Genomic DNA, 10935 nt, shown 5'->3' with positions numbered 1-10935 from the left:
TCCTGCATCGCAAATGAAATGTTATTTTCCAACTATGAATATGACTATGTGGCTGGCAATGGAACCATGGTATGTGTTGATATGGTGGAGGTTCCATTGCAATGGGTTATATCACCCTAGGATTAAATTACCAATGCCGTCCGAGTGATTCTAGCGCCGTACAAACCGCGTTGACCATGAGATCTATAATGGCTGCGGGGAAGCCGGTCGTATCTTTTCCCTTACGCACGCCAACGGATTGGTAGAGCCGGCGGGGTGTTGGAGGCACCTGCCGTAGGTTGGGATAGCCTTTTAAATCCCCATCCATTAGTGATGATGGCTCTACGATCTATGAAGGATTGTCCAAAGTACACCATGAGTAAAGCCGTATTATCGGGGGAAGTCTACTGGAGGTGTGCGGGTGGACAAAAGGGTGGGTTTGCAGTCGCGGAGAAGGCGGTGTGGGCTTGGATCTTTATACCTGGCCTCACACCAAAGGAAGTGTGAACGGGGGCAAGTCCCTCGCGGATGGCAAAAAGGGTGAGATCTCTTGTGGGAAAAGTAACGCACCTCTGCGAGTGTATCAAATTGTGGCTGTCACTCCTTGTTCCGGGAAGGGAACTGCGAACGCGACAGAGAAAGGAACTCCACGAAGTTCTGGTCAACTTCGTGAAGACCGACGGGCATAGTTTTCATAATAAAAGCAACCTTTTGAAGAAATGATTGCAAAACATGCATTGACCGGCGATTTCCTGATCAATGGTCGTAGCTAGTGCATAAAACACCTTTTATTCTTTTAGAACTTGCTGAGTACCTCTGTACTCACTTTCTTTCGACACCCTTGCTAGACTGTGATCCCGAAGTGGAGGCTATCAACGATGGAGCACCAGAAGGAAGCTACGAGCTGGTCTACGAAGAACCCGATCTTACCGGCGGAGTGGAAGGCGTAGACTATGGGATAGTCTACGGACCAGATGACACGGAGGTGGAGGAGTAGTGACATACCTTAGTATCATAGAGCCGAGCGACGTAGAACTTACCTAAATAAGTTGTTGAGCTCTTTTCATCTTTAGTATAAGTTGTAATGGTACTTTAGTAGTCTCTTAGGGTGTTCTCATAGGACTCGTGAGAATACCAACTTGTAAGACAATGTTTGTAATAAAGTATGGAGTGTTATGACTCGCAATGTTTCGTTGTACCACTCTGAGGGATATGGCAATTTGTGAGGAAGCCCCTTCACAAAGATCATATCAACGACTTGTATACTACAACATGCAGTGGTATGCTGGGTCACCGCAACTATGGGTCCATAGCAGTAGCTAGATGGTTGTCTTCTCCTCATTATGCTTCATTGTCGGGTCTTGTGAGCTGCCTAACATGATCAAGATCATCTATCTGTAATGCTACATGTTGTGTTTGTTGGGATCCGATGAATAGAGAATACCATGTTATGTTGATTATCAATTTATACCTATGTGTTGTTTATGATCTTGCATGCTCTCCGTTATTAGTAGAGGCTCTGGCCAAGTTTTTGCTAGTAACTCCAAGAGGGAGTATTTATGCTCGATAGTGGGTTCATGTCTCCAGTGAATGCAGGGAGTGACGTGAAACCTCTAAGGTTATGGATGTCTTGTTGCCACTAGGGATAAAACATTGATGCTATGTCCGAGGATGTAGTTATTGATTACATTACGCGCAATACTTAATGCAATTGTCTGTTGTTAGCAACTTAATACTAGAGGGGGTTCGGATGATAACCTGAAGGTGGACTTTTTAGGCATAGATGCATGCTGGATAGCGGTCTATGTACTTTGTCGTAATGCCCAATTAAATCTCACAATACTCATCATAATATGTATGTGCATGGTCATGCCCTCTCTATTTTTCAATTGGCCAACTATAATTTATTCACCCAACATGCTATTTATCTTATGGGAGAGACACCACTAGTGAACTGTGGACCCCGATCCAATTCTTTACATCTGAAATACAATATACTGCAATACTTGTTCTACTGTTCTCTGCAAACAATCATCATCCACACTATACATCTAATCCTTTGTTACAGCAAGCCGGTGAGATTGACAACCTCACTGTTTCGTTGGGGCGAAGTACTTGGTTTGTGTTGTGCAGGTTCCACGTTGGCGCCGGAATCCCTGGTGTTGCGCCGCACTATATCTCGCCGCCATCAACCTTCAACGTGCTTCTTGACTCCTACTGGTTCGATAAACCTTGGTTTCTAACTGAGGGAAACTTACTGCTGTACGCATCACACCTTCCACTTGGGGTTCCCAACGGTCGCGTGCTGTACGCGTGTCAATGATCCCGAGAAATCGGAACCAACCGCTAACGGTCCCGAACAAATCGGTGCCGCTAAACGATGTGATCCTTCTCTCCCGATGCAGAAGTGGAAACTCCCGAACTTCATCTCTATTGGCTCTTCCAGATAGGCATATGCATCCAAACAGATGGGAGGTGAGTAACAAAATCAACGAGACCAGTTTTCATCTGTTTACCTCCGTCCACCGCGTTGCTTGCCACCGAAGATGTCGACGATGTTGAACGTGCCATCGAGATCATCTCCTTGTCGCCTCTAATTCCCACAGACGGTGCCAATTGACAAGGTATTGACTTGTCAATGCCTACAGGTTGTAGACTAGGGTTAGAGGGAAAGTATATCTCGAAGGTTTCAGCCGAAAAAGTTACTCGACTGCTAAGAGGTAGGGTTGTGTTGACAATAAAATTGATCCTCTCTGTCTCCCTCGACTCCCCCTTATATAGGAGGCGGAGCCGAGGGTTTCGTGATGTACAAGTTACAAACAGCAGGAGACTCTTTGAGTTCGTCCCGTATAGTTACAAGTCTTTATTCCTAATACAACTCTATCTTTCCAAATCAACACCTTATTGGGCTTCCGGGCTTCGTATTCTTCGAGTCAGGGCCCTTCAGTAAATCCCGGGTACCTTCTTCGGTAGGCCCATTGCGGATGCCTATGTCACCGACGATGGCGAGGCTGGGCTGGGCCAAGCGGCCTGATGAAGGACGAGTTTGTCGATGAGCCCGACGAGCGCGTCAAACAGGAGGTCGTCACCGACGATATGTACAACTTTTACCAGTACTACGACGCCTCTAGCCGCCGCAAGTACTTCTAGATTAGGTCTTAATTTAAATTTCATCGAATTTCGTTTGAATCTATATAATATATATATAATTTGAATGGATTCACTCAAGTTTTAAATTTATGATTTTTTTTTCTTGGGACGCAGCTAGGGAGCGACGTCCCCCGAACGCGGCACGAACAAAACACATCCCTAAACGCTCGATCCGGCGCTATTTGGGGAACGCTTTGGGGAACGTAGGCTGGAGATGCTCTCATTCTGATGCTCACAATTGTATCAATGAAAATCTCCTGCAAAACAATTCAACAAATAAAATTCCTGTGTACTTATTATTACAGAGGCCAGCGGGTTTAACAGGTGTATAATCAAATCATTCACTCGGAAGTCGGAACACGTGCGCTAACAGTTGGTCAGTTTCCCTGGGAAGCCTCGAGAAAGTAGAAGCTCATATATAACCCCCTCCGCGCCTATAAATTCTGCCCCCAATCCTTCACCGGTTCGCACGAACAACACCTGTACACACAATTCTTGGAAATCTCAAGGGGAGAAAGAAAAGACTCCAAGAAATGGGGTGTAAGCTGACAAGGGCCGGGGAGGGCCCGGCATGTGACGAGGCCACAGCCGCAGCCGCGGCCGCTGGATCCTCCAGCGATTGCGGAGACGCAGCTACACGGCGGTCGGCGTCGGTGACGCCGTCGACTTCGACTCTCCCAGCGCCGACGCCTTCGTCGCCTTCGACTCCTCCAGCGCCGACGCCTTCGTCGCCTTCGACTCCTCCAGCGCCGACGCCTTCGTCGCCTTCGCCTCCCCCAGCGCCGACGCCTTTGTCGCCGACGGCTCCGTCGCCCTCGCCGTCAACATCTTCGTCTTCGGCTTCGCCTCCGCAGTCCCCGAGTCTGACGCCTTCGTCGCTATCATCTGCTGATGAGGTTAGGCTCTTGTTCTTGCATTCTTGGGTGATTTCTGTTATGTTCACTTCGCAAGCCTGAAGCCTCTCCTTCTTGCATTCTTGGTGATTTACGCGTCCGCCTCCGCAGTCCTCAACATCGACGCCTTCGTCGACATCATCTACTGACGAGGTTAGGCTCTCGTCCTTTCTTGCATCATCTTTTGCTGGCCCCGTGCCGTTCTTGGTCGGTTCTGTAATGTTTGATCCGATTGCCCCCAACCCTTCCCCCCGCCCCCGTTCTTTATCCATTTTTCTGCCGTGTGTTAACACTGAAAAACTTGCGATTACAGGAAGACCAATGGGAAGAGGAGCGATACCTACAGTCTATTGAAATCCCTCACCCTCAGGTATGAATCTTGGCTGCAGAGAAGGGACTGTTCTTTCATCAACATCGAATCTTTGTTGACGATTCTTGATTATTTATGGTATCTGTTGATGAACTGCATCTTGCTGGATCCTCTGATCCAAGTGTGCAAGCTATGAACCTCGGTTCTTTGAAATTGGCTGGAACTGTAAGATTTACGCCTGAAACCTCTGTTATGTTCCCTTCGCAAGCCTGAAGCCTCTCGTTCTTGCATTCTTGCTGATTTACGCTCTGTTCGGTTGTTCCGTTTGGCCCCCCTTCCCCAGCCCGCCCCAGTTCTTGATCTCGATTCGGTGTGCTATGTTTGGGTGATTCCTCGTGATTTATATTTTCACAGTTAGAAATACTCGGACTAATGTAGCCTGGGTTAGTTCATCTTTGGACCATGCTCAATCGCCACTTTTTTTCAACACCGCTCATGCATCCGAGCAGCACTTGCTCTAAGGGACGAACTTGGCCAAATTTGTTGGATACTCTTATCCAAGTGGGATCCGTCAGGAGATTAAACTAGATTTTTCACAGTTAGAAATATTCGGACTAATGTAACCTGAGTTAGTTCATCTTTGGACCATATTCAATCGCTAATTTTTTCGAAACCGCTCATCTGAGCAGCACTTGCTCTAACTTATGCATTTGGCCAAATATTTTGGATCCTCTGCTCCAACTGGCCAGGCTATGATACTCAGTTGTTTGAAATTGGTTGAAGCTGTTCTAAAGATTTTTCTGTTGTGGTTTTAATTCTGAAAAAATGTTGATTACAGGAAATCGCAAGGGGAGAGGAGCAAGAAGTTGATCAATTAAAAGACTCTTATGGCTCCACTGATCTGTTCTCTGAGTCTGAAGTATGAATATTATGGCCCCTTCTCGATTTTTGAACTCGTTAATTAGATTTGCCCAATTAGAAATGCTCAACCTAATGTAGCTTCTGTTGCTTCATCTTTGGGCCTTGATTTGACCTTGCCTTGTTGCCACCAAATCTCTCATAGGAATTCTGCCACATCTCTGAGAGTGATGATGATGGGGTTTTCCCCAACAAGTTCAAGTTAGGTGATAAGGTGTGAAACTAGTACTATTTACTGAATTTTCTTTTCTTAGTTACTTTAGATTGAGTTCTTCTTGAATTATCAGCTAAATAAAAGAGTGGCATGCTCTCACATGCTTATCACCATCAACACCTCATGAAACCTATGTAATCTGATGTGATGTATTTGTTCTCTAGTAAAGATGATGCAAATATGTGGACCTTCAAGATGTATTGGCTATATGCTCAAGTTTTGCTAAATCATTGATGTATTTTTGTGATCTTGGACTCGTGGTCTTGTTGGTTTTATAGGAACCTGTTCTGACTTTGCTGGAGGAATTTGAGGACGATACCATCATTGGAAAGATCATGGTATACTTATGTGTGATATGCTTTTTTCATGTAATTATACTATTACCTTCGGTTCTACTAACTTGATGATCCTTACACAGCTACTGGATGAGAAGTATGGTTCCCGCAGACGAATCGCTAGAGATGGAAGTTGCTTTTATAGATCTTTCATTTTCAAGTACTTGGTAACTATCTCAATTCAGTTGATAGCATTACGGTTTTCTATTGTATGAATGGATGCTAAAACTAACATATGTATAAACAGGAGAATGTTGTGGAAATAAAGGACGAAGATGAACGCAGAACAGAAGCTGCTCGTTTCAGGCGAAGAGTTGAAAACTGCATGCCAGCTTGTCATGATGACCAATTACTCCATTCCTTTTCTGTACGTACTCCTAAGTCTGCTGTGCCCAATGATGGTTACTAATTGTTTCATTTGGCTGCCCTTATAATATAATATTGAAGAATCACGGACTCTGCTGAATTTCTTCTTGCAGGGATATGAATCTGTGGTCAATTTAGTTGAACAGGGGTAACATCCTGAGTAACTCAAGCCATTTCTTCAAACGAGATGAATTTATTATTTATGATTGATTTCTCTGTGTAGCCTTGCTGAAGGAGAGCTATATCAGATGGACATGAATGAAGATGTCACATCACGCAGTGAGGATACTTTATGATTCTTATCTTTTTATGTCTTTGTGCCTATGTCTTTCAGCAGATAACAGAATTGTGTGTGCAGTTATACCCCTCCTTAGGGCGCTGACAGAGATCGAGATATGCACAAGGCCAGAATTCTACCATGGTTTTCTTATCCCTGGAGAAACATATGCTTCAGTTTTTGAGGTTAGAAGAATTTTCACCTGACGCAGTCCACCCAAAACTAATAATAAAATATTGTTGAGTAACACAGATATTTTAACCGTATGTCTATGCTCATGCTTTAGAAATTTGTATACCTTTTGCCAGTTTCTAATATCGATGGAATCTTATTAGCAGAAACTACTAGTGGAATTTTGCTTTTGATGTCTAAAATATTAAAGTTTCTTCACAGTGCTATGATTTCAGCAGTTCACCGAATACTCTTGATGAGAAAAGTTCTTTGTGACAAGCCCATTTGATATTTTCAGTTAGCAGGGAGAAACAGGATGCATTCTGTGCTCAACTTTGTAGCTACTGGAGTCCAAATAGTTTGCTATTGCAATTAATTCCTTGACTCAGTTTTTCCTTGTAGTTTTCAAAAGTTAATTCCTTGCATTCTGTGCTCAACTTTGTGTTACCCACAATGTTTAGAAGTGGAAGAATCCTATATTGTATTGATAAATGTATCCCTATATTGTGCAAAACTAACCGGCAGAAAATAATTTCTAAACAGCACCAACTAGAATTTATAACTCTTTTGCTTGTGTTTTTGAACAGTTTTGCTTATGTGAAGTGCGTCAGGGCGAAGCCAACAATATGCAGGTCCATGCGCTAGCACATGCACTAGGCATTCCTGTAATCTTGGAGAATCTCGATGTTAACACCCCTGGACAGCTTAATACTCTTCACATCGGCCGTCCTGTAGAATCTGAAGCAGAAGCGCCCTTGGCCCTGACCTTGTTATATAGGTCTGGGCACTATGATATCATTTATCCAAAGTAGAATCTGGTCTGTAACACTTGAAAGAGTACGATGGAATGATATTGCCCTGCATGGCTACTGATGGTGGATGTGGATATTTGATTCTGGCTCTTGACATGTGTGGTGCTGCTGTGTGAGTTTGTAGACCTACGGCATATGTCGTCCTTGATCTTTCTGCTGCAGAATACCGAGTTTTCAGCAGACATACATTTTGTGTCGTCGGAGCATTCATCTCTGTTGTGTCCTAATGTACTGTGGAGAGTGAGTTTTGAGCCCAGGATGATGCACAGACTAAATGGATTCTTAATCTGAAAGAGTTTAGAGGTTACGTTGTACAAAATATGCCACTCTTTGTAATTAAAAAAATGCTACTTTTGTAGCAATTTAGTCTTTTCCATTATTCTTCTTCTAACATTTACATTTCTTATTGACAAAGATTGCGGCATATATTTACAGAAAGCAACATATATGTCTTTTACAATGAAACCAAGTACATGTTGACATATAGGGAATCAAACAATAGGAACTCTCTGCACTGTAACATATCTTTTTCTTAGCATGTTCTTGTCTTTATTGCTCTTCCGAAAGTTAACTTGAGCTTCAGGTGAGCCTTTACCGCCTCTGCATATTAGGTCTCTGTGACTGCTGATACTCTCGTCTCTCCAGTTAGCAGCATGAACAACAATTTGCATGGTGGTGAGTGTTTTTGCTCCAGCCACAATGAACCTCGCAAATTCTACCTCCCTTTCAGATCCACAATATTCTTCGAATGTCACATTTTTAAGATGCTTACTGAGGCAGATATTCGTATCAGCTGCTGGTAATTGGCATTGTCCAGACCCACTTTTATCCTTGTTTGAGAGGAAGTTGTAGCACTGCAGCCAAGAGTCACAAGAAAATTAGCCATGATTGAAACATGCGGTAAAAAAATCTGTACACATCTTGTATGCATATATATATATATGAAAAATTGAGGGTTAATTGATTACCAGAATATTAAGAGTTTTCAAAAACGGAAATAAGCTTAGCATGTGTGTTGCGTTCCTCAGCTCCTCGTTGTCACTGAACTTCATGTTGATGGTGAGTGCGGTTATGATGGGGATGGACCTCTGCACCAAATTAAGTTGTAATTCAAGTAAGTTTTCAAAAACGGAAATTAAGTAGTATCAACAACGCGACTGAATAGCAAAAACACTACTGTTATGTGTACCTTGGGCATAACCTTGAAGCATGGCGTGGGAAGTGCAAGAGCAACCGATTTGCATGGCATGTCAGCTTGGTTGATGATGGCGGGATACAGCCGCCAAATATCGGCATGCCACAGATCTAGGCTCTGGAGATTGGGCGTACCCCGGAAGGACATCTCCTGGATCGGGACGTGCGGCGCCGCGATGCGGACCCGGAGGAGTGAGCCAGAGCATGGGACGAAGCGGCGGAGATGAGTGACCCCGAAAAGGTGCAGCTCCCTCAGCGCCGGGCAGACGGCGATCAGGCGGTGCAGCACCTCGTCGCTGATAACGACGGAGGACAGGTGCATGGTGACCAGGCTAGGGAAGGTGCCCGGTCCTTCGGTCGTGCGGGGGTGGAGCACGCACCAACGAAGCTCGAGATAGCGGAGCGCGGCGCCCGTGTCAGCGCCCATGCTGGCGCGCAGGAGGTACGGACGAAACACCGGCCGGGGGCCCTTGCGAGCGAACCTGATGACGAGGCTGCCATCGACGCGCCTCCCTTCTAGGGCCTGCAGCCACGGGAGGGTCGTTTCGTCATTGAGGGTGTCCACGCAGAAGCGACGGATGCGAACGGCGCTGTGGGAGGAGAGGGCACCCGAGATTAGCCGCCCAGCGCCAGGGGAGTGGTCGCCGACGTCGAGCACGAGCGGTAGCGAAGGCCAGAGAGGCCGCCAGCGGCGGGAGAGCACCATGGTAGCGGCCGCGTTCTTGACGGGGAGGAGGGACACGATGCTGCCCAGCACGCAGTCCGGGAGAAGACTGATGCGGTCCTGCTCCGTATCCATCGTCGTCGTCGTGCTGTGACTTGTGAACTGATTTCTCAAAGGCTTCCACTGGCTTTTATAATGGTGGTGCTTGCATGTTACGATCCCGATCCTGGTCATATCTCGGAAAGAGAAAAAGTCCCAGTACTAGTCGGCTTCAGTTTGCGTAACTTATACCGTCAAGAACTCTAGATTGTGTCTTTGTTTTGCCGCCTTTACCGATTACACATTACTGTTCGGTTCGGACTGTCCTAAGCCGATAATGCTACACCTAGGGAGACTTACGGAATAGCTACGCGCTGACGCGGACGGAATCAGACGTGGCTGCTGAATGAAGAAAAAAAACAGAACGTGCCGCTAATTTTGCAACCAAAAGAACATCCCGCTAATTGTGCCTTGAAGCTGTTCCACACGGTTTGCCCTTGTTCAGATCAAACACGCACGCCGAGCCTCCTCCACCGCGCCGTCGTGAACGGCCGAGCGGCTCGCAGGTACTCACCATCTTCCTCAACCCGTAGACAGACCTCGTCGTCATGCGGTCGGTGGCTGCCGGATGTCCTGCTAATTATGCAAGGAACCAATAGCTGAAGCTGCCCGTACGTTTTTTTCTTTGTTCAGATCGATCGCACCGAGCTTGCTCCATTGCGTCGTCGTGAACGGCCGGGCCTCACGTAGGTACCTCACATATTACTTAACCCGCAGATCGGTAGATAGACCTCGCAGTCGTGCCGTCGGCGGCCGCCGAACGTTCTGCTAATTATGCGACGGACTGCACCGTAGGTTCAGATTCACGCCAAGCTATTGAACGGATCATTATAGGGAGAAGAAACAGGTTAAAGTCAATTGATCGAACCCAGTTTGGCTATTCATCTGCATTAGCAGGTAATTTCTTAATATTCTGCATGGATGGTTCTGCAGCTTAGTTTAGTAGCTACTTATACCTGTTTTAGGGGATAAGATTGGTCAAGGTGAACATTACCTCGAGCGGCAATAGCAGGAGTGTTCAGCTGGGTTGACCAATATGTTCTTTGTTTAACTAACTTTGTACATATATATGTATGATGTACACAAATGGGAGATGGGGCTGATTGTGCTCAAGAATCAAGTGACATATCTATTTTAAGCGATGGCAATGGCATCGAGCAACAGAAGAAAATCAGCGTATTATTATCCATTATCAGATCATACAGTATATCACATTGTATAGCAAACAAGCTCTGTCGGGCCTGTACCATCAAATCCTGTACACAGCACATTATTTTTCCTTGGACATGCCAACACATGAGAAAGAGTAATGCACAACTGAACTCGTACTTTTTTTTCGAACAAAGTTCATATAATTTGCATTAAACTCATTTCCTGGCAGGTAATATGCTGTTGAACTTATTAAAAGTTAATTCTTAGAAGAGCCATTCTCTGGCATGTGTCTGAGTTCAGAATGTTGTGAGCTTGAAAACTATCCAAACAATCTCACTGTAAATCCTAGAGCCACAAATAAGAATAAGAACCAGGCAATTGAGAAATTGGAAGCCACACCA

The 10935-nt window shown here is 45.3% G+C and overlaps 1 protein-coding gene across 1 annotated transcript; it reads left to right on the top strand.

Moving 5' to 3' along the window:
* The first annotated feature begins 3662 nt into the window (after positions 1–3662).
* Positions 3663–7801, top strand: LOC124695604 (OVARIAN TUMOR DOMAIN-containing deubiquitinating enzyme 1-like). Its single transcript, XM_047228431.1, has 12 exons — positions 3663–4025; positions 4134–4175; positions 4336–4392; positions 5171–5251; positions 5396–5464; positions 5743–5802; positions 5883–5966; positions 6047–6166; positions 6279–6313; positions 6389–6444; positions 6524–6627; positions 7201–7801. The coding sequence occupies exons 1-12, from the start codon at positions 3663–3665 to the stop codon at positions 7423–7425; spliced, it is 1296 nt and encodes a 431-aa protein (XP_047084387.1). The 3' UTR covers positions 7426–7801.
* The last annotated feature ends 3134 nt before the right edge of the window (positions 7802–10935 follow it).

Source organism: Lolium rigidum, chromosome 3 (genome assembly GCF_022539505.1).
Source record: "Lolium rigidum isolate FL_2022 chromosome 3, APGP_CSIRO_Lrig_0.1, whole genome shotgun sequence".
NCBI classification, from domain to species: Eukaryota; Viridiplantae; Streptophyta; class Magnoliopsida; order Poales; family Poaceae; genus Lolium; species Lolium rigidum.
Note: the sequence above shows the minus strand (reverse complement) of the source record. Positions and strands in the feature narration are given on the sequence as shown.